The following is a 23,261-nucleotide window of genomic DNA, read 5'->3' on the forward strand; positions in this document are numbered from 1 at the left end:
ATTTAAAGACAGTGAGAGGAAGCCAGGTATGTGCCCCAGCTGGCTCTATAGACAGAAGTGTCTGAGGGGGAAAAAACTAATCTGAAAGCCAAATAATCAGACAGGACTAATGGGACCAAGGGGAGAGAAAACAGCAGGAAGAAACCATGAATGAAAACTCTCATTAATTTCACCTGGTGGTGGTAGATAGTGTCTCAAACAGACAAAAGTCTTGTTTAACATCTTTAATACCAAAAATAAATATTAAAAACCAGCGGTACATGCTAACATGTTTTCACTCAGTCTTCTTGCAAGATGGAGGGGAAAGTAATGATATATTTTGTTTCCTTTTGCCTCACGCCAGGCTTGAATCCTCTTTTTGCGGTGTAGTCAATTTTAATTCAAAAGTTTGGGCAGCCTAAGACTCACATTCAGGGTTGGCTACCACCATGGAACATTACACCCTTTCTGATTTTATACTATACTTGACATGATTAAGCACTCATTTCTTTTTTTCTTATTAAAAGCCTAAATAGGGACAGAAGTTGGAAACTAGCAATAGCTATACTCTCTGTATGCGGTACATCAGTAACATCAACTTGTTTGTAACGAGTTGAAGTGGTACTATGTTAACTTGCATTGTCCCTACCAAATAAACTATATGAAATGAAATGAAATACTGTAGTTAAAATACTGGGGAAAATCTGCTTTGAAGGCATGCTACACAGTACAGTATAGCATCATTGCAGTAAAGAATTCTTACAATACTCCCCTGCTGAATATGTCAATAATTCAGTTTATTACTATTCATGTGTTCATTAATGCAACCAATCCATCCAATGAACACGACTGCCCATCTCTACCTATCCACAACTGTCTCCCCACAAATCTATTAATAAGTCTATGTCCCTCCTCCAATCCATGAGTACAACAATCTTTCTCAACTAATTTGTGTGAATTTCCTGTCAAACTATAATGAGGACTGGTAGTCCTCATGTGATTATAGGTACAAAATATGATTTTACACACTGAAGACACAAGAGTAGAATTTTAATTCGGGTTTTATTAGATAATTTTACAGATATAGCATTTCAAAATCTTGCCACAAACCTGTATGTACAGTAGAATAACAAAACATTGACTATAAAATAAAAAAGGGAAATATTTATTTATCTTAGGCCGTTTCAGAAGTACTGGGGTTGTAATTGTGCAGCAGTAATGACCTTTTACTGTATTTAGTCTGTATGCCAGTTCAGCCCAATAAAGGCAACATACAAAATCCCACCAGGAACTGAGGGACTTTGGTGGTGGTGCATGGTGGTGGGGGTGGGGGTATGGTAGCATTTAAATCTTCTCCAGTTTATTCTACTCCCTTCATGAACTCCAAGAACTCTGCAGCAAGAGAGAAACAAGAATTTATTTGTCATAGCAAGAGAGAAAACATTTTTGATCAGCTGGAAACAGAACTGATGTAACCATATGCATTTGTAGTGCCTTATGCACAGTTACATACACAGTTAAATGTTAATTTCACAGAGAGTCCAATGTGGATCAAATGTACATCAGCATAAAATCTACTCTATCACTGTTCATTTAACAATGAAAATTGCACTGTGTACATATAGATTTACATGTCGTCACCACTATTTATCGGTTATCCCATACTATATAGTATGTGTACATGGGTCTCATTTTACACCATTTCTTGCCTAAAATGTTCTTTATGCTCAATATGATAATTTTTCATCTAACAAAGTTTTCGTCTTTCATTTTTAATTCTATTCCCTACAACCCAGTGAGCACAAGCCCAAATCTAGAAGGAATCTCGAGATCTAGAGGGGTGGAAATCTAGATTGAGAGATGTTTTGACATAAATGGACTAGGTTAGATCTGGTTATCTCCAATTTAGCTCAGGTTTTACCCAGATATAGCCTGGCTCTGTCCTAGTTAGCTAGAAAACCTTTCACTTTTCAGCCAAATGTAGCCAGGATTTCACTGAACATTTAGATGATCAATATATTGTTTGTGTTACCAAATGCAAGGTGACATGAAAGTTCTCTTTGTATGTGTATGTGCCAGGTGTTATAATGTCATGTGAGGTGATGATGGGTATCTGGAGATGGACCGATTCGGGGTGGCAGTTTTAACATGCATGCCTCACCATCATAATCAATCTTTCCATCGTTGTTTTTGTCTCCGTCCTTCATCAGCTCCTCTATGTCATCCTCAGTGATGGCTTCTCCAGTGGCTTCCAGCATTATCTTCAGCTCTTCGAGGTCAATGTAGCCATCCGCATTCCTGGGGTTAAGATGGACGTTAAACTGCTGCCTCTAAACAGATTGGGATTCGCCCTAATCCGTCTCGAGCGTGTCTTACTTGTCAAACATTCTGAAGAGCTCTGCCAGTTCTTCTTCAGATTTTCCTTTGCTGTCGTCCTTCATACACCTCACCATCATGACTAAGAACTCGTCAAAGTCCACCGTGCCACTGCCTGGAAAACAAGTATTCACAAAGTCCAGGTGATTTCTTTCCTAATGGTATGCAATATATGGTCCCTTTTGTGAAAGAAGACAGAAACTTTCCAAACCCTAGCACCACACACATTATTTTCCCCACACACCTCATTTTTGTTCACTGTTTAATGGTATACTGTGTTGAAATCACACACACCCACACATGCACGCACGCATACACACACACACACACACAACATTACATACATACACCTAAACACACAAGCGTATACATGCATGTGCACACACATAAGCACAGACACATATACACAGGTGGTGTCCATACCATCTTCATCCACCTCGTCAATCATCTCCTGCAGCTCCTCCGGAGTGGGGTTCTGTCCCAGCATCCTCATCACCTTCCCCAGCTCCTTAGTGCTGATGCAGCCGTCCTCCGCATCCTGCACGAAGATGTCAAAAGCAGCCCGGAACTCTGCAGTGCACAGACATGGAGGAAATACCAACATTTACACGCTGAGGGCCTTTTACCTCTCATATGCCACCAAGGCAGATTTTCTCACAAATAACATGACAGCACATAAAATACCCAAATGAATGGTTTTATTCATAAAATTCAAGACCCTGGTAGAAGGAGCAGTGGTCACTTATTTCATACTGACAGTTCTTGTCAGCAGCAAACCTTATTACCTTACTGCATTTATATAGCACTTTTTCCAAAGCGCTTTACAATTGATGCCTCTCATTCACCAGAGCAGTTAGGGGTTAGGTGTCTTGCTCAGGGACACTTCGACACGCCCAGGGCGGGGATCGAACCCGCAACTCTCCGACTGTCAGACAACCGCTCTTACCTCCTGAGCTATGTTGCCCCCATGTTCCTGAGCTATTTTATGGATATTACTGTACTGGTCATGCTCTGGAAGTGTTTGGCTGTTCGATAAAGTCAGACATTCAAATTATTTGATGATGTTCTCAAAATGTTTTTGATTCTGTACAATGGGTAACATTCTGGAGGTGTGTTTGTTCCTGGATATCTCTAATAATGTTCTAGGTGTTTTTAGGGTCTTCAAGAATGTTCTAGAAGTGTTTAGGCTATGGGTGTGGCAGAGGCTGACTGATTGCTGTTCCAGGCTCCAGTCTGGTGTAACATGAGCACTAATGTAGGGAGACTGATCTTCTGTTGCTTTTCAGACATACCCTGGAGCCACAGTTATCCACTTAAGGGCTAATAGATGAAGGAACATTGTTCTTTTCCCCTGGTGAGACTCATGTCTGCTTGTACAATGATATGGTGGAATGTCCACTAGCATAACATTGCAGTGGCTCCACAGTGTCCAGTGTCACTTCAAACACACATACAGCTTACTGATGGATAAAAATTCAATTTTACACATACCATTTTTCTGTTCTTCTGTGAGCTGCTCTACCTGTGGAAACAAAGTTGTTTCGACTGTTATTGTAAGCACATTAACTAACATTTCATTAATCATGTTTCTTTCTCCTCTTTTGTCCTGTAAGGATCTGCAAAGTATTATTATTATGATTAGTATTATGATTATTATTACTATTATTATTGCTATTGCTGCTGTTCTTAATATTGAAGTGATTATTATCGGAATTTCAAAAAGAATGCTATGTATATATGAAGTGGCAACAGTCAGAATTCAACGCCTGTATTACTATTAATCAATATTTATTTCAAGAAAGCTTTTCCCTTGAATAAACATGCCTGGAGGTGCTTTATAATGAGTCATGGGACAATGCGGAGAAATGCGAGCTCTTTAGGATAGCCACGTTACAAAGAGGAAGCCTGATACTGTGATTGACACAAGTTAAAAATAAAGGCCAGCGGGCTAATAAACCGCAGATAAAGGACTCAATACGCAACACTTTAAATAAGCGGTGCTGTGGATCTGGTTTAACAATGGGGCAGTAATCTAGGAAAAGCTGGCAGGCGTGAGCGAGGGAGACAGCTGCTTATGTAAGAGTTATTGTTGGGAGTGGGGGTCCTGAGGGGGGTCCTGTACCGATTCAACACAAGTTCCCACAATTTTATATAAAAAATGCTGAAACTAGCGTTCCAGTGCTGTATTTCCTTCTTCGTTTGCAATATGATAGATGGCCATGGGCAGAGGCAGGACGGTGAGTGTTAGTGGGTGGCTGGTTGCCGTGGCTCTGACTGATAGCGCTGGAATTCAGCCTTGAGAATTTTTTTTATCTAAATCAGAGAGTCTCTCTCACTGGCACCGAGCAGGATGCAGGCAGCAGCGTCTGAGAGGCTTGCCAAAATTAGCCACGGCCGGAGATCGCTCCATTTGTAGTCATGGATGAAAGTGCGCTGTGGACCTCAAGCCTGAACCACGTCCGTCGCAGCAGAAGTGAGTTCCACCACCGATGATAACTTTTAGTGGCACTCTGGAGCTCACAAGCCCTGCACTCATCTCAGGCCAACACGATTACAATGCTCGGAGAGGAATGTTCCATGGCATTAGGCCTATGTGTCAATATGCTGCGCTGACCACAAGGGACATTTCTTTGATGTTCAGGGGCAAATAGGGAAGACATTGTGCATTCTACATTTGTTACTGTATGACATGACCTCACATGAAGAACTGCTCACAGTTTATGGTTCCAATTTCTATTCTTGTCCATAATACGCAATTTGGTCCTCACTGTAATGCAGAAGATCTCTCAGCTGTGGATTTCCATGTCATTATAATGGGCTGCACTGCATTCACCATAAAATGGTCAAAACTATAATTCTTACTGCATACTTTTTACTCGTATGTGTGGACACGTTAGTGCTACACTTTCTCCTCTGCTACATGTAAGTCAGCTTAGTATTTCCAAAGTTTTGTAAAAGCATACACTTATTCCTTTTCCTGGTGACAGTTTACCAAAAAACCCATCATAAAATGCATTTTGTAAAAAAGTTATTTAAAACAAAAAGAAAAAAGTTTTAAAAAAGTAAAACATTATTTAAAACAGTACAGTAACTGAGGTGAAATAATAATTTATGAGCTGATTTTTCTTGACATCCATATATTAAATTTAAATTTCATGACGTCCATAAACGAAAGTCTTTAAATGCAAAAATATCAGCCACATTACATTATTACCCCCCAGACATGCCAGACATTGTGACTCACCGCTGCTTTGTAAATGTCGTCCATGGTTGGAGCTTGTGAGATGACCCCCCAGTCGTGGGACGCGTAGGGGAGAGGCACGTAGCAGAGCGGGGTGGTGCTCTCACAGCTGGGGGTTTTATAGGAGGATCCTGGTTCGGGCAGGTCCCTCCCAGCCCTCCACTGCATCACATCATGCCACTCTGCGCCTGTAGATCAATCACAATCGCCCATGGCTCAGATAAGAATGCGGTGACTCTTGTTGGGAATACTTTAGACGGAGTGGAAGAGAGCCATTCCCAGCCCTTTGCCCCTTAATTGCACCCGAATGGGCAGCGGACACAGAACATTCCAGCAGAGGGTTCACAGCTCGAGGGGGTTGAGGTTGGGGGGGGAGGGGGCGGCATGGTGGCTCACAGGGGTGCAATGGAGGGTCAGGGCAATGCTCTGACACAGCTCAAACAGGCACTCACTTAATTCTCTCATCAAGAGGAGAGCTGCTTGGCTGGATTTTTAACTCCCAGTGCAGAAATTTGGTTGAGTGAAATGTCACGTTTACATGAGAAGGCCAATGGCGCATGTGCAATCAAGCAGTCTCAATCTATCATTTATTTACTACAGCACCATTTATGATCAGACTGCTGCATATGGCTTCACAGGGGGAATAAAAAGAAACAGGGAAAAAAAATTATCTCAGTCAATGTGGGGAAAAGAAGCATTCATCCCTGACACCGTAAAAGGTCACAGAGTTGAAAATACATGGGATATAAAGATTGCAAAATAGTAGCACATGACTCTTTGAATTCTCAGTGACCAGATGTTTTCTTTGCCCTGGAAGGTTTGATATGCACATGTAATTAAATAGAAAAGGCCAGTACATGCAATTAGATTAGATAAAAAGCCAATTGCTTGAACCAACCAGATAGTTTTAATCTTAAACTGGTACAGTATCATGAACAGGAATAAGAATGACTGGTGTTAATTGAAGCCAGATAACTGGGCAGAATGTTGTAAAGCCAACCTCACAAAGTGTAGGAGTCTGATCATTTTGTCTGTTTGCTTCAGCCTGGCACCTCAGGTTAACACTACACAGTAAACTCCTGGCCACTCATCAGGCAAAGGCATCAGCTGTCATCAGCGAGAAACAGGTGCTAGCTTTCCTGTAGTAAGCTTGCTTGGAAAAAGGCACATGTATTAAATGAGTGCACATGCTCAACTACCGTGCTCCATATGGGTCTGGATGGTACCATAATTTCATGAACAATTTAACATTGCTTTGAAAATGCTTAAATGTGAAAAACAATAAAAACCTTGGACCTTATGATTTTAAGGTCCAAGCCAAGGTGAAGAGAAAAAGAAAAGAAGAGGACATAACTAAGACAGACAGACAAATCAGCAAACAACAAATCTCTGAAAAGAAAAAAAAACCTTCCGGTGGAAAAGCGATATAATAACAGATGGCTTGTGCTTGTTCACGACAACATTTACAAATATTTTGAAAAGATGTGTAATTAATTTGTTTAATTTATGGTGTTGTTGTGGAATCTCCTTAAAATTAAAAATTAATTAGAAATATTGAACATTTTCTAATTAATTTTAAATTTGAAGGAGATTTGAATGTCTATAACTCTATACACTACCAAATGGTTAACAGACCCGTGGTGAGTAACACTTCTTTTTTCACTTTCACCATCTTTGTGAAACATGCTTCGTTTTTCTTCATAGTTCCGGTTCCGCTCACGCTTGCGCCTCCCTTGCATCATTTCCCTTCTACAACCACCTGGCATTTTAGTATTACGCCGGCTGAGGAGCATGTGAGTTTTCTCCCTTGAATGAGCAGACTGTTCTGTACTTATGAAATCTGCTTTTGGCGAGCTGCATAATGCAATTTTATCTGGTTCTTGTTGAGTGCGTGTACGTCGTAGCTTGGAATTTGTGGCTGCTAGTTTCCAAAATTTTGCTTGAGCTTCTGTCGTCATAGCTTGCTAACGTTGCAGCTAGCCTCTTCGCCACTTGCCGATAACGGATGAAGTTATGCAGGCAACGTTAATGACCTATTTATGCCACGTCAATAATGCTATGTCTGAATGAACAGCACGCATTTTAGCTGTCTCACTGTTCCATTAAGTTCAGATAAAATCGGTACAATAAAAAGGCAAGGTGATGCTACGAAAGTGTGAAACGTTAGATATGTACACTGGTCAAGTTCAATAACACAAAGATGAGAAAGTATAGGAAACTGTTTAGCGACAAGCCAGCCATCCTGGAATTGGCTCATAATCTGGCAGTAACTGTCTGTTGTAGAGTATGTCAATCACTGTCTGGCACTAATTGTTGCGTAGATTGTAACTTAATTCGGTTGCATTTAGTGTTATTGTGAGCCTGCCAGCTACACGACGCAGCGTGTACCCCAAGTGTGCACTGGCTCTGCCAAGTTTAGTATTTATGAGCGTAAATAGTTCTGAGAGACTTGATGGAGGTTGGGTTTCACAGTCATTAGGAAAGCAGTGGAAACCCAATTTCCAGGATGTTTGTAGGAATATGCATTACTTATTGCGATATACTATGTGTTTTTTAGACACCATGGTGGAACCAGTTCCGGAATTTATTCACTTTCCGACCGAGGAGGAGCGAATCCTTCAGCTATGGAACGAGAAGGATTGTTTTCAGGAGTGTCTGAAACAATCCAAGAACAGGCCAAGGTAAACAAGGTGTATATAAATTGTAAACTGAAAATAATGTTGACGTTAATCTCTTGGCCAGATTAAGACATTGTTTTTCTTCAGATTTGAAAGCCAAGGGTGTGGTTTGGCTTTGTTATGTTCGGTATGCAACTGTAGAATGCCTTGGCACCTCTCCCTTTGCATATTAATTGCACCAGTTTATGGAAACACTATATCAGTTCTTCCTTGTCCTGACACTGTTATAAGACAGGCTTTCATTAAATTACTATGGGCCATGACCCGATGAGGTCAAATCAAGTACAGTGGAGCTCACCTGGGAAGATATTCACATAATGTTGCATTTGGTTCAGTTGGGTTACAGTCCATTAATCCATCAGTACAGTACTGATGTATTTTTAATTCCTGGACTCAAAGCATTGCACATGGGAATAGGGACTATTGCTGGTGTTTACTAATAAACGCAGCTTTCTATGCATTTTCGAGAGCTGATCACCTTTAAAAACATACTCAATACTTATCTTATTATCTTTCAGAAACTCTTAAACGGTTTCTTTTATTAATACAGGTTGTCTCACTGAGATCAAGATGTCCATCACAGAAACCTGTTCAACAGCAATTTTGCAACACGTCACAACCCTCACTGACTGTTAAAATGTAATGTTCCGGGAAATCATTTTAAGACGAAAGCAGAATGGCATCATACAAACTTTTTGTCCCTGCAAGGAACACTAACATCAACAGCAAAACAGAAGTTTCAAACTCTTCTAAACTATTTAGGCTAATTTAAATGGAATATTTTCCATTGAGAATGGCACGCCCACATAGCCTGCAGTTTGGAATAGAATTTAGTAGAAGTTTTTGGCTCTGAAATGCAGATGTGTCACTTTACATGTTAGAGGGTATACAGTAAGTTGACTTACTGACTTGTCTGAATGGTATAAGTTATAAGGGTTGGTTCCCCACAGCAAAGCACAATGACTTGTTCAAACCAGTTAGTCTTTCATAGCATTTGGTAGCTGTGCCTGTTTATGGGTTTATGAGACCTCACTGTGCAATCACTTTTATGCTTTATATTTATTGATTAATATCTTTCTGCCCAGGGACCGCAGATGTAAATTAGCTATATATAGCTAACTCTGGCCCAACGGTTGTGTTGTGCATGGCCTCTGTTAAATAAATAAATAAACAAATAAACTAAACTAAACATTGATTGATGTCACTCTGTGCAGGTACACTTTCTATGATGGACCACCCTTCGCCACTGGTCTCCCCCATTATGGGCACATTTTGGCTGGCACCATCAAAGACATTGTTACTCGGTTTGCCCATCAGAGTGGGTATCACGTGGACCGGAGGTTTGGATGGGATTGTCACGGTTTGCCTGTGGTAACTTGTTTTTAGTTTATTCGTTTTTTATGTGTATGTGTACATACGTACCAATAGATAAAGCTGATACTGATGTATATCTCCCCACACACTCATAGAGAATATCTGTTTTGTGTCCTTTTAGGAATATGAGATCGATAAAACCCTGGGCATCAAAGGGCCAGAGGATGTCGCTAAGATGGGGATTGCGGAGTACAATAAGCAGTGCAGGAGTATTGTGATGAGATACGCTAATGAATGGGAGGTAAGAGCTTGGCTGCCATGCCCCCAGCGCTCCAGTCATTTCACACAGAAGCAGTCAAATTACCACCGCCTTATTTTTACCTTCACCATTTCTGTGTCCAAATTTTTTTTTTCTTATAGTTTATCAAAACGTGCTTGCCCGTTTACTTACAGGCAAATGAATAATAATAATAAATGCCTAATAAATAAGACCTTTATTCTTTACTCTCAAAGACTCTAACACAGCCAAGTATTGTCTTAAAGTCTACACATGCTGCCCTGTGTAGTTATTTATCTATTAGCATAGACTCATTCTCTGTATATGTTCGAGTATTTTGCGCAAGATTAGATTTGATGTTAGGCATGGCGGCTAAAATGTCATCAAGTTTGTGTCCTTGGCATTTTGATTCTGCATCAGAAATGGAAATTATTGCAGTAAATTTAAGAAAAGTATGTTTGCACATCATGTGAAACAGTAGTTCTGAAGTTTAAGTGAAAGACCTCAAACTATAAAGATAGTATTATATTTCTCTCTGTGTTGTCCTAAATGTGCGTCATCTTGGCAGCAAAAGTTTAAGTCTGTTCCTTTTGGTAAAAATCCGTTATGAGATGAGAGAGACTGAAATGGCCATTGATATGCCAGTGATTAGGCATGCCTTGCTTTTTTGAGAGCTTTGAATGTGTGTGCAGTCGTGTCTCTTCCGCCCCATAAGAGAAATATAGGGTCAGTGGTTCCATATACCCCTGCCTGAACCATACTCATAACTTGAGGTTGAGGTTTTCATTGTGGTTCAGCCTCTGTTTTGTTTAATGAAACAAGACCAGGTTAAAACCTAGTATGTGGCTGGACCTGACACACGTGATCCGGCCGACCAATGGTGTAACTTCGTAACTCGGCCGACCAATGGTGTAACTTCATCACTCAGTCACAGACATTCCCGTTTGTAGGGCTGGCCCCGCTGTTGCGGTCCAGCCAGAAAGGAACTATATCTGCTCGTTGTACAGCGCTACTTGAATTTCGGACAGATTGAAACTTCCTGCATAATGTATCTTGTGTAAACATATTTAGAAAGAGATGTGATTTATTGTGGGAATGGATTGTAGAACAAAGCATGATAGATGGCTGGCAGGGCAGGTCTTTCAGTTTATCATTGACATTTGAACAGGAAGGAGAAAATGGAATGCTCCCAGTAGCTCTGTGTTGTGATGTAATTAAACATGTTTGGGTGTATTGTGACCAACGGCTGCAATTCCACACACGTTCATTTCTCTCTCAACACCTGATCCCATAAGCCAATGTGCATGTGGCATTTGGAGTCTGATAAAACATTCATATTTGACCGACTGGCTAAAATTGCACGGAAAAGGAACGTGTGCATTATCTCTCTCATTGCTGTAGCCGTCCTGTAGATTGAATTAATACTTTTGTGGAAGTGCGCAATGTATAGATTGTTGAATACAAAACCTGTATCAGATTTTCTGTACAGTTATGGCATCTTTTGCTTTTGACATAAGACAGGGCTGCCCAGCCCTGTTCCTGGAGACCTACCATGCCCTAGGTTTTAAATTCAACCCTAATTTGGAATATCTGATTCTACTAATTAGCTTAGATTTCTACTCAAAAAGATCTCTAGCTGTTGAATGAGGTGTGCTTTGTTAGGGTTGGAGAGAGAACCTACAGGAAGGTAGATTTCCAGGAACAGTACTGGGCCCACCTGACTTAGGAACTGCAAAAGGTTTTACTTTAAGTATTTTTCTATCATAATAAGCTGACAGTTCAAAGAGAGCCAATGCGTGTAAACATTTCTTTGTTCAACTGAATAATTAAGTTAATTGATTCTTGTTTTGTAACAACAGCACAGATATGTACAATTAATAGTGATTAATAAAATTAGAAATGATCTGAATGCAAGATTTATGTTGCTGAATATCATTTCTGTTGTGTCAAATATATTTGTTAGACCTATTTCATGTTATGGGTATGTTATCATAATGTGTACAGTTGAATTACTGTTCATTTTTTGACTATTTTTAACTTATGCATTAATTATCCATTTAAACTATCTCGGTGAAGAAATATTTGTCTGTACTGTAAAACCTTAGAGGTTCATTTTCTCTAGTGGTTTGAAGAAACTAGTTGACTTCTGCCCTGTGAATAATGCAACTTTATTTGTTGAAGTATTTGCTGGTTTTTAACTTGAGTAGCTTTTTTATTCTTTTAATTTAGGTTATAACTCCCATTATAATGTAATGATTCAATTTTTTAAAGCTGAGACTACTCTGTTGATTTAGCGCGATTGACATTTATCATGTTGTTTAGTTGCACATAGACAAAATCTTTTTTTCATGCTCCAGGTATCTGTTACCAGAATGGGACGCTGGATAGATTTTAAGAATGACTACAAAACTCTCTACCCCACTTTCATGGAATCAGTTTGGTAAGATTGCTCTTATTTCATTGTGTTTTCGGCTTTGTGTTTTCATTGTACAATAGGCTTGGTCCGCGTTGTTGTGTATAACCTGTACATGGGGGGCTTGAATCTGAATGCCAGTTAAGACTCTTGGCATGAACTGATTTGGCTGTCACGGCAATGCAGTGGGTACCAGGACTGTTCTGGTGGTACCTGATTAGATGCATTTTTTTCTTCATGTCCTCATTTCAAATCCATTTATGGGAATCAGAACAGAATTCCTCTCTCGTACCTGTAGCGCTGGACTGTGGGAGCATTCCAGTAGTTCTGGATCAGTAAACATTTTCCCACATTCGTTTGCACGTAAAACCTTATCTCCAAAGTTGTATATATGGCTGCAGTTTTCCTTTGTTTTGTATTGTTTATTGAAAATGAAAGTCTCAAATTCAAGAATTCTCTTGAGAACCATTATAATGCAGCCGTTGTTTTATATGGGCGTAGAGACCATAATTAGACTGTTTCTTCAGTGTGTGAAAGAATCATATTTTGATATATCAAAGTCTTGTGAGTGTTCATAGGGGAAAAAACCCTGAACGCAACCATTACAAATACTAACAATAAGTAAATACACTGGCAAAGACTGAAGTATTTCTTCTATAACATTTGTTTGTACAACAAAAACGTGAAAGAATGAAAATGTACTTAATACCACCTCAAACATTCATTACATTCACAGTCACTTAGAGTTAAAGAGACTGTTTTATTTGAGTTTATCTGTATTTACAAAGTGGTTCAAAATAATTTCTGTGCACTCTTGTGCATTACAATCCTCATAGTTTGAAGTCCCATTTCCTTCATCATGGATGGTTGAACTGTAAATTAACTAGTATTTCAAATGCTTTAGCAAGTGTGGTTGGGCTGACTGGACAGTGCATTTATGGAGCTGGTTCACTGAAGTAAAATAAGGTTAAAGCCACGCATGGGAATGGAAATGCCAAAGTAGCTGTGTTTGTTTAGTACCATGCTGTTTTATATGTTTGCTCTCCCTGGGCAATTTTTAAATTAAAAAAAAAAAAAAAAAAAAAAAAACATTTCACAAGGAAACAAAATCTGCTGTCCTCATTAAGCCCCATGTATATTTGGGTACCAAACTGTCCACAGCCATTTCTGGACAGATGCACAGAATCTGGACAGATTTCTGCAGCTATGAACAGATGCTGGTGATGATTCTATTTGCTGGTTTCTGCTTCATCTAGACAAGACCTTGAATGAGTCTTGTGCACATTCATATGGTTCCTCTGGTCCTAGCTGTCCACCATGGCTGTGATTATGAACACAGGGCTAGTAAATGAGGCCCTGATGTGCTTCCCAGGAATTTTCAGGGGACGTGAAAGGTCTGCTTCTGATTTGTCCATGTACTCTACACCAGGGCTGAGCAGCATCCAGTTTTTCATACCGCTGAACCGTTCCCAAATTCTGCACAAGTATACGGTATTACCGGCCTATTTAAAAATAACGGAGTTGGGGTTGGAGGGAGCCGCCAACCCAACATTTGTGGGCTCTGTTATACCGACTCCGGCTCTTGGCTGCGCCGAGTCTTTTAATGCAACAAAAATGTGATTGCGCTACATGCGCTACAAAAAAAAAACACATTTATTCTGTATCTGGACAAATGTTACACATTTACAACACCAGAATACTGAAAAAAGCAAAACGTTTACAGCACTTACATTTATTGACAACAGATATACAACTTGAGTGCAAGTACAGAGGGTAGCCTTACGTGGCCTAAATAAAAAATAGTGCAAGGACAGAACTAGGGATGGGGTAAACTTGGAAAATGGCTAAACTGTTACACGGTTCGAAAAGAAAATGGTTTTACATGTTACACCCCGAGACAGGACATTAATTTGTTGACATCTGTCTACCAAACGGAACGAAATGGACAGTAAATTGTCTCAGGGCTACGGTCCAGTGCAGTGATCTTCACAAATGAAATGAAAGTGCGGCCTATGGCATTCAGCAGCTTATCAAACGACTAACAATAAATAACAAAAACGGCGGTCAGGAAAATTAGCACAGGTGTGTCTGAGGAAACGTTAGACTGTTGTTCAAGCTCATTCTTGGTTCTTTGCCAGAAAAACAAGCATCCTGGTTGAGCAGGTTGCATAGCCTAACAGGCATGACAGGTTATTTATCTGACTAATGCTTGTCTCCAAAAGAGCATCGTTCAACGAAGAGTTGCGTTATCACTTTCATAACGTTTCAACCATAAAGGCCGTGGCACTGTGTTACACTGTGAACAGCTCTTAATTTTGGCATGTATTATATACACGCTGCAGATATTCAATGACGGTAATGAAATGGACAGCGTTGGTATATGGTATTACCATCATACCACCCATCCCCACTCTGCACACATACTCTACACACAGTATACTCTACGCATGTACACAGAAAGTACTTGGTTCTGTTGTAGCACCTATAGGGCTCCATACCCATGGTATGTAGATGGCATCTGCTGTACCCTCCACCAGGTGGGTCTTCAGACAGCTGTATGACACAGGCCTGGTCTACAGAGGGGTGAAGGTCATGCCTTTCTCCACTGCCTGCAACACCCCCCTGTCCAACTTTGAGGCCAACCAGAACTACAAGGTAATCCAGTCCTGCTCCACTCTTCCTCGTGATTAAGGAGTTTCTCTTCTCTGTCCCTCCATAGCCCTGGTTTATCTCCTCACTCAGTCCCTACGGTAAAGATAAAGTTTGGCTAATGCAGGTTCCTTCCCACCCAACACAGCAATTACTCCCCGGCTTTAATGGAGGCTTGGAAGAGGCTGCTATTTTTATTGAATTAATAAACTGTTAGAAGTGTTTAAGCCTGCATCTTCCTACAGGATGTACAAGACCCGTCTGTGATTGTCAACTTCCCCCTGGAGGACGATGAGAGTGTGTGTCTGATAGCCTGGACCACCACACCCTGGACCCTGCCCAGCAACCTGGCCCTGTGCGTCAACCCAGAGTTGCTGTACGTCAAGGTTAAAGGTCAGGACCGCCCCCACCTCAGATAGATGAATCATGCAGTTCAGGGCTGCTGCTGAAAACTGAAGTCATGGTCCTCCTTCCTTCACCTGATCTATAGTGGACAAGTGGAAGTAATATGGACAGAAACCTCACCTCGTCAATCATTAGCCACTTCATACCAGCAAAAGGACAGTTTCTTATAATAAAGCTGTTCTACCTGATTGGAGGATGTTTGGGAACATTACATGAACAGTGTTGGCGGGAAAAACCTTTAAGACTATAACCTCATGAGATGTTGTGCTGGAACTAATCTTATAATTACCCCAGTAACTGCCCTAGTTTATTGCTCAACGATCCACCCACCGCTGATATTATAAGGACTGCCTCACAAGTTCTGAACATGCTATTTTTCGGTCGATGGCACATCTGCATAACATCGACCACTTCCTGTGGCCTGGCATGAGAAAACAAACTCTAAAGCAGGTCACTCAAGAATCGGGAAGGGAAGTAAAATCCTCGTTAATGTAAAAATAGTCATCTAAAGTCACAGGGTGTTTTTTTTTTTTTCTTTCTCCTCTTCGGATCCCTCCGAGGGTGCTTATGGTAAATGGTTGACCTAGTTTCGGAGAGGCCCGCAGTGCCCCTCGGTGGACAGCGGGTGGTGCTGTGGCACTGCGAGCTGGATGCCGCACGGTGGCGGAGAGCGTTTGCTTTAGTAGTGCTGCATGAGAGGGTAGTGCAGAATACCAATGCGCTCTCCCCGCCAGCCTACCTGCTCTGTGTCGATGCTATCTGTGTCTGGGCTGCCCAGCAGCCAGTCTGAGCAGCACAATCATTTATCTCCCTGCAGGAGGGGAGAGGGGGAGAGGGGGAGAGGGGGAGAGGGGAGGGGGGCGGGTGCGGGTGCCAGTGCCAGTGTTTATTGATGGTGCCTCTCACTCAAGGCTCGTCAGTCCCAATTATTTGCAGCTGATCAGGGGGGGCTTTCAGTTTGCAGTTTCTTCAAGTAAATTTTGCCACCCCCCCCCCCCCCCACTCTGCCCAAACCTGCTATCTTCTGTTTGAAATGTTCTGGGTAATGTCTTATTAAAAGCGAGTCGTGGTGAGAGAGGGCACCCTGCCCTGCTTGCTGAGCTGGTGCTTTGCCGCTAACATGGCAGTGTGTTTTTGCAGTGCAACCCAGGTTCCTTGTGGCACTGCGCTCACGCTGTCTGGCTTCACCCAAGCTTTCCAGTGATCTCTTAAGAGTCAGTCCTGCTGTTGGGCTCCTACATTGTTAGCTGCTGAGTGTGTCTGCTGACGAATATAATATTCAGTGTATATACTCTGACTGCCTTCCATAACTAGGGCTCATTTGGAAGAGGGGTTGTTAGGACACTGGGCCAATGTGAACATCCAGGATTTGTGCAGATGGTGTACTTTGGGTCCCCCCCCCCCCCACTCACATCTCCACCCTGATTCTTAGCGTGCTTTCCTCTGGCTACGTGGCTCTCGAAATCGCGCAAATTGCCCTAATTCTGTCCTTTCTCCTTTCTGCACTCGCAGAGAACGCCACCGGAAAGGTCTACATCCTGATGGAGGCACGCCTGGGGGCGCTCTTCAAGTCCGAGGACGAGTACGCGGTGCTGGAGAAGTGAGTGCGCGCCGCGCGTCGTTAGCGCGATTGTTAGCGGGACCGTCGCCGTGGCAGCATGCGTCATTTAGCGTGTCCCTGTGGCGCGCTCCCCAGGTTCTGGGTGTCAGGCGAGGTAAAGCCCTGTGCCCTGTGCCCTGTGCAGGGGAGGTGAGGGCTTTAGCGGTGTGAGAGGTATTGGGGAAGGATTGGAAAGATACGTGGCCCTGCACTGCTCATTGATTTGCATCTTCCCTGCTTCTGATTAGCTCTTCCTCTGGGCTTGTGCGTTTTGGCAGAGGGGAGCTTGTGTAGGAGTTGTGCTTTTCATTCTTACCGCCCCCCTGGCCTGTTTGCTCATTGCCTACTATAATCCAGGGCCTTTCAAGACTTAAAAAAAAAATGTATACCTCTGATATTGAGAGAGGAAGCATATCAATCAAAGTTGTTAGGTAAAGTTTGCTTTACTCTCCTGCCAAGGAGCAGGTAAGCAGCAGTTTTTCATGGTGCTGATGCAAACGCACAGCAAAACATTTAATAATTTTACTGTCTGTTTTATTAAGGCCTCTCGCTCTGAACGCGCATGCAGTAGAGCCGCAATGGCTCCTCAGCCCTACGCCTTGAGGAAATCTGATTTGTGCTTTTCCCGTTCCTCAGGAGCACTGTGTTTTACACTCTGTTTTACAGAGTCCTGACGTTTAAAGTCAAGCGGTATGGATTTTGTGTTTAAACTTGATGCTTTAGAGCCGTGAATTATTCCGAGTGCTTGGGCTTTGTTGCAATGCAGCACAGGCTCACAGCGCCCTGGGTGTTAGGAGCACATCTAATGGAGAGGGGAATTAGCAGCCTTGTACTGCAGTCAGGAAATATGCGGCAGGGCCCAGGCTCAGGCAGATGGTATTTTACGGCCCAGTGGTTTGGGACAAGCAAGTGATACACAGGCAACAAGTGTAATGGGTTTTGACCACCCCATTCCCCCCCCCCCCCAACTTAGCATGAACCCTTTGTGGAGGAAACCACAGGCTTGTTTGTTAAATCAGCTTTTAAAAACCATTCTTCTCCCCAGCCCCCCCAAAGTTTTGCCTTTTTTAGCAATAAGACATCATACAGTGTACTGAGAGCCAGTGACTATTAGAAACCCTACAGTCCACATAGTACTGCAGATTGTACTGCAGAAGGGTGAGTAACTGTTATGCAACCTACAGTGGTTCTACAGGAGAGCTAATGACTATTAAGCACCTAAAACTCAACACAATACTGTGACTGACTGACTGTCAACTGAGTGTTATACACCTCACATTGCTGCAATGGAGCCTGTGACTATTATAAACTCTCCAGTCCACATAGTATTCCAGAAGAGTGTACTGTTGTGCACCCTACAGTGGTTGTGCAGGAGAGCCAGTGACTATTATACACCTTATAGTCCACACAGTACTACAGGAGAGTGAGTGTCCAGTGGTTACGTTAATGCAGGATTCTGACTTTTTTACATGGGGGGAAAAAAAGACCAGAATGCAGGAAAAAATATGTTGTGCTCTATAAATGCAGGTATCTTGAGATCTTTAAATTTTACAAAGATTGCAATGGGTTGCTGACTTGTACCAAAACAAAATAATTAACCGTCTTTCGGTGTCTAACATTTGCGTTGTTTATTGATATGTACACAGCCGTTGGTAGTATTGCAAGATTCAGAGAGAAAGCACTTAATTTGAAAGAAATATTTACAGACTTATGAACAGTTCCAGAAAATTCTCAAGTAGAATATCTGGTCATCTGTCTGTGATCTGAAGCTGAAGCTTAATTGGGTTATGCAGCAAGACAGTGATCCAAAACACAAAGGCAAGTCTACTCTTATACACCCTACAGTCCACACAGTAGTTCAGCAGAGAACTTGTGCATCTGTAGATGCGTGAGCTTCTGCCCTTCTGACCGTGTCTCTTGTTTCGCAGGTTCCCTGGCAAGACCCTGAAAGGGAAGAAGTACAGACCGCTCTTTGAATACTTCCTGAAGGTGAGTGCAGGGCATTGGTGTCAAACAAAGACCATTAAGACCACCGCAGGACCGTGTTCTCTGTGTGCAGTCTCTCCCAGAGGGCTGGATGGGAGATGGACGTCTGCGCTAGGTCATCCTCGTCTCCCAGAACCAAGCTCAGGAGCTCAGCGTTCCTCTGCCCTGTTTTGGGAGATGTCCCAGTTCTTGTGTCATCACCCAACGGTTTGTCCATGATATAAATGTGTCCAGGTGAGGATGCAGCTGCTGACTTCTTTATTTCATCGCTTTCTAAGTGCAAGGAGACTGGGGCCTTCTCCGTGGTGACAGACAACTACGTCCGCGAGGAGGAGGGCACAGGAGTTGTCCACCAGGCCCCATATTTTGGCGCTGTGAGTACGCCCTTCTATACAGAGTATGCTTTCCTAAGCTAACAGCCACGCTACATTTTCAAATCCATTTACTACGACCCCTCACCTTATTAAAATATACCATCATGACCAAATATGGAAATGAATGTTATGACTGTCAAAACAACTGGTGCTGTGCAGTTGCAGTGCAGTGCAGAGTCTAACTTGTGAATGTCTAGTGAAAGTTTACAATATGCAAGAATCCATAAACATAAAATATATTTCACCTTTTTTCTGCATAATTATGCTTGTGACCCACATCTCATGGGAAACACTGGAGAGAAAGCGTTCCCTCAGTGTATTTTTAAGGCTCTGGAAATGCAGGAGAGAGCATTTCCTCCCCCATTGTATTTTGAAGGCTCTGGAGGTGCGGTAGAGTGTGGAGAGGTCCTGTCTGCGTCTCGTAGGAGCTGCAGGACTTGTTAGGCTTCAGTCCCTGGCCACAAGAGCTTGTTTGTGCCTCAGCAGTCCTCCCCTGCCTGAGCTGGAGTGGTCTGTAAATGAGCGTGTATCACACTCAAGCAGGCTGCACTTCTTATTGGCTGTGTGAGAGTGTAGGGCAGCCACTTGCAGTTCCCTTACAGCTGTGTCTGTAAATGTAATCTCACTGCTCTGTCTGGCCGGGTATTTTCCGATGCCACAGGAGCCTGAATGGTCACATGTTCCTGCCGAGCCCTTTTTGAAACCGCTAGTGTACACCGCTCCTATCCGACTCTGGTTTGTGGGGGGTCTTGGCACCCGTATCCACTTTTGGAGGTCGATAGTTGGAGCAGTGGTTTTGAAAGTGACGACAGCGGAGTGGGGAAGAACGGCTGAATAAATAATCTGATGGCACGCTTGTCTCATCTCCACAGGATGACTACAGGGTCTGCACGGATTATGGCATCATCCGGAAAGACTCCGCCCCCATCTGTCCGGTGGACGCCTCGGGATGCTTCACGCCGGAGGTCGCAGACTTCGTGGGACAGTATGTGAAGGTTTGCACCCCCCCCCCCCGAACCACGGCTTCCCCGCTGTGTTTATCTCGACAGTTCATCCGTTTCCATTTGCTGGCCTGAGATGACCGAGAAGCTCAAAGACTTGGGAGGGTTTGTGACTCCGCAGACAGCTTGCATCAGCCCCTGTGCTGGGAGAACCTGAAACCTAACAGGGCCGCTGTCCCCGGGGACCAGCTCCCGCTAACGCACTCTGATAGGCAGTGAGCAGAGGTGGCGGGACTCTTCTCAGGAGCCGGGAGAAGTCTACTGTGCCTCTTTTTGCCAGAGTTAGATAGCAGCTGGCACAACTCTGACCAGTCTGAATTAAGGTACAGCTAGCACAACTCTGACAAGTCTCAATTAAGGTACCGCTAGCACAACTCTGACCAGTCTGAATTAAGGTACAGTTAGCCCAACACTGTTAAATTTGAATTAAGGCACAGCTCTTTTAACAGCGACCAGTCCAAATTAAGCATCTGAATTAAAGTGCAGTTATCGCACCTGATCTGTCTGGATAAAGTTGTAGCTAGTGGAACAGCGACCAGTCTGCATAGACTGCTTATAGCCTAAGTGACCTTGAAAACTCCTGATCTTGTCTGATTTTGGGACCTAAGCCAGGTTGTGCCTGATTAGTGCTTGGACAGGAGAATGTGACTGCCAGGCATTCTCTGGAATCAGAGCTAAAATGGCGTCCCAAGGACGCAAGGAGTCTGCCTGCACTTGAACTTGTTAGTTGAGTCTAATCTCAGATGGGCTTGAGTAATGAGGGCTGCGAAATGGAGCCGGATCACGGGAAAACTTGTGACCTGGTTTCAGGTGAGTTTTTGGGGCAGCTAGAAAACTAGCGCTAGGGGAGAAGCGAGTGAGTCAGAGTTGAGGGATGGTGAAATGGGGAGTAAAGAGGGTGCTATGCGAGTATCTGTATGAGATGGTTTTATTCTTCTTAGCTGCAAGGACACTGTGGACAAGTTCATTTAGGTGAATTTGCCCGACTTTAGAAGGGGGAATTAAAAGTTCTAGTAAATGAGTGCAATGGACATTGAACACCTGAAGAGGCCTTAAAGCAAAAGCAGTTCACATGAACTGTTTGTGCATTAACTATGTGAAATGGATGATTAAGGCTTCCCGCCCCCCCCCCCCCCCCCCAAAAAAAGAAAGAAGCAAACAGAGATGCCCCATGCCGTTGCAGCGTTGTTCGCAAATGTCTGGTTTCTGTAGCGTGGGTCATACTATTCTCTACTTTTGTGGGGTCTGTGTATGAGCATTTTTGTTAACAAATGTCTGGAGTGGGATCCATTTTGACGGCGCGATGGCATTTGAGTCTCCAGATGAACCGCTCGCGTCTTCCATCTTCAGAGACTTCAAGTGCCTTAAGGCCTTCTTTTTATTTGGTGCCGTCCTGCTCTGACGACATCATGGCAGACTCCGAGTCCTCATGGAATAAATCACTGAGTTCTGTGGTGATGGGCTGCTTTTGCAGTACAGACTGGCACTGTTTGTACCTTTTGGACTGTAACTGGAGTTGCCATTTGAATGATTGATATTTTAAATCGAGTGATTTATGTAAATAACAGCCTCTGTTACATTCTTAGCTGTGCTTTAAAAAACAAAACAAAAACATGGTTCTGCTTTGTATTCCTATTTAATCATTCATTTTACCTAGAAAGACCCAATCAAAGCAGGACTAGTTCCCTTGCTATTGTGATTATGTACTGGGTGTTTAAGCCTTTGATGAGAGAGTTCTAGATTCTGGATTTTCTGGAGCAATGAATGCCATATCCTGGCACATATTCCTTTGGGGGTTAAAACCACAGGGAAAAATGTGCCCCATCATTGCTGGTGTGATTATGTAGGGTATGATGCCTCCTCTAGGGAGTTACTCCACTGCTTTCCTGCCAGGCTCACGGTGCCATTGTGCTTGATGTGCCTCCCTGCAGGATGCTGACAAGCACATCATCAAGCTGCTGAAGGAGAATGGGCGCCTGGTCAATGCCGGCTCCGTCAAGCACAACTACCCTTTCTGCTGGAGGTGAGTGCGTCCGCCGCTGACCCGGGCGGGCGTGGCTTTTTCGCCAGCGCGCCCTAGCGTCCCCTCCCTTTCCTGCCCTTGTGACGCGTGCCGTGCCTCCCGGAGTGTGAGATTTCACACAGGAGTCTGCGGACTCTCCCCGGGAACCAGTTCCTCTTGACCTGTAGAAGTGCTTGCGTCGCCAAACTCGTAAAGAGAGAGTGAAGAGGAGCTGACAAAAGGATTCTTCTGTTCACCCCTCCCACCCCACCCCCACCCCCCGCCTCGACGCCATCAGAATTAGCATGGGGCGTCGATACCGCATCCGCTGGCTCAGCGATTCGCCCAGTCAGTCGGCCCCAGTCAGAAAGGTCAGGAGGCAGCCTGGGGAACGCAGTACCACGCTGAGACCCGCAGCAGAAACGCTTCATTCACCTGCATAACCTGCACAGTGCATTCATAGCCATCTGCCCACTTATCCTCATTGTGTTACATTTAAGGGCTCTTTAACTTTCAAAAGAACTGTTACAGTTTGTTGAATTCAATGTTTCTGGGTGGTGGGGTTGATAACAATTTCATGTATTACAACTGTAATTAAGCGTATGATAAGATTGGAAGTGTTTTCTAGCTGTGACATCGAGCTATTAATTTCCCTCCTGTTTGTTTCACCAATCAAGAGAAAAGCAACAAGAAACTGTTGTGCCAGGACTCCTTCCCTGCTATTTTATTGCAAAATGCAGACAAGTACTGTCTGCAATTTAGTGAAAGAGATCACAGTGGGACTCACCTGGATAAGCAAAGGGAAAAAAGAACCGATGGTGAAGCAGAATCACAGAACGCTCACGACTGCTGCTAAACTGATACTTTTTTCCATTTGTGAGTAAACTACTTTCTGACACGAAAGATGAAACATTTAGCCTTGTGTTTTTGCCGACATTCGAATGCTGTTTTTTGAGCAGATTGTGA

At 43.1% G+C, this 23,261-nt stretch overlaps 2 protein-coding genes across 2 annotated transcripts in view; one reads left to right on the forward strand and one right to left on the reverse strand.

Annotated features, from left to right (window-relative positions):
* Positions 1-1,022: 1,022 nt before the first annotated feature.
* Positions 1,023-5,680, reverse strand: LOC118211202 (troponin C, slow skeletal and cardiac muscles). The gene is made up of 6 exons (XM_035388170.1): positions 5,600-5,680; positions 3,847-3,877; positions 2,779-2,925; positions 2,356-2,470; positions 2,141-2,277; positions 1,023-1,371 (listed from the first exon to the last, which is right to left on the reverse strand). The coding sequence occupies exons 1-6, from the start codon at positions 5,621-5,623 to the stop codon at positions 1,340-1,342; spliced, it is 486 nt and encodes a 161-aa protein (XP_035244061.1). The 5' UTR covers positions 5,624-5,680; the 3' UTR covers positions 1,023-1,339.
* A 1,613-nt stretch (positions 5,681-7,293) lies between these two features.
* The window catches only part of iars1 (isoleucyl-tRNA synthetase 1), a 64,997-nt gene continuing 49,029 nt past the window's right edge, over positions 7,294-23,261 (forward strand). Inside the window, exons 1-12 of the mRNA XM_035388168.1 lie at positions 7,294-7,389; positions 8,154-8,277; positions 9,489-9,645; positions 9,770-9,889; positions 12,223-12,305; positions 14,816-14,933; positions 15,173-15,320; positions 16,845-16,932; positions 18,861-18,921; positions 19,197-19,292; positions 20,165-20,287; positions 22,225-22,316. Coding sequence (XP_035244059.1) covers positions 8,159-8,277; positions 9,489-9,645; positions 9,770-9,889; positions 12,223-12,305; positions 14,816-14,933; positions 15,173-15,320; positions 16,845-16,932; positions 18,861-18,921; positions 19,197-19,292; positions 20,165-20,287; positions 22,225-22,316 — 1,205 coding nt within the window. The 5' untranslated portion in view covers positions 7,294-7,389; positions 8,154-8,158. The remainder of the gene's footprint in view (positions 7,390-8,153; positions 8,278-9,488; positions 9,646-9,769; positions 9,890-12,222; positions 12,306-14,815; positions 14,934-15,172; positions 15,321-16,844; positions 16,933-18,860; positions 18,922-19,196; positions 19,293-20,164; positions 20,288-22,224; positions 22,317-23,261) is intronic.

The sequence above is a fragment of the Anguilla anguilla genome, chromosome 13 (genome assembly GCF_013347855.1).
Source record: "Anguilla anguilla isolate fAngAng1 chromosome 13, fAngAng1.pri, whole genome shotgun sequence".
Taxonomy (NCBI): domain Eukaryota; kingdom Metazoa; phylum Chordata; class Actinopteri; order Anguilliformes; family Anguillidae; genus Anguilla; species Anguilla anguilla.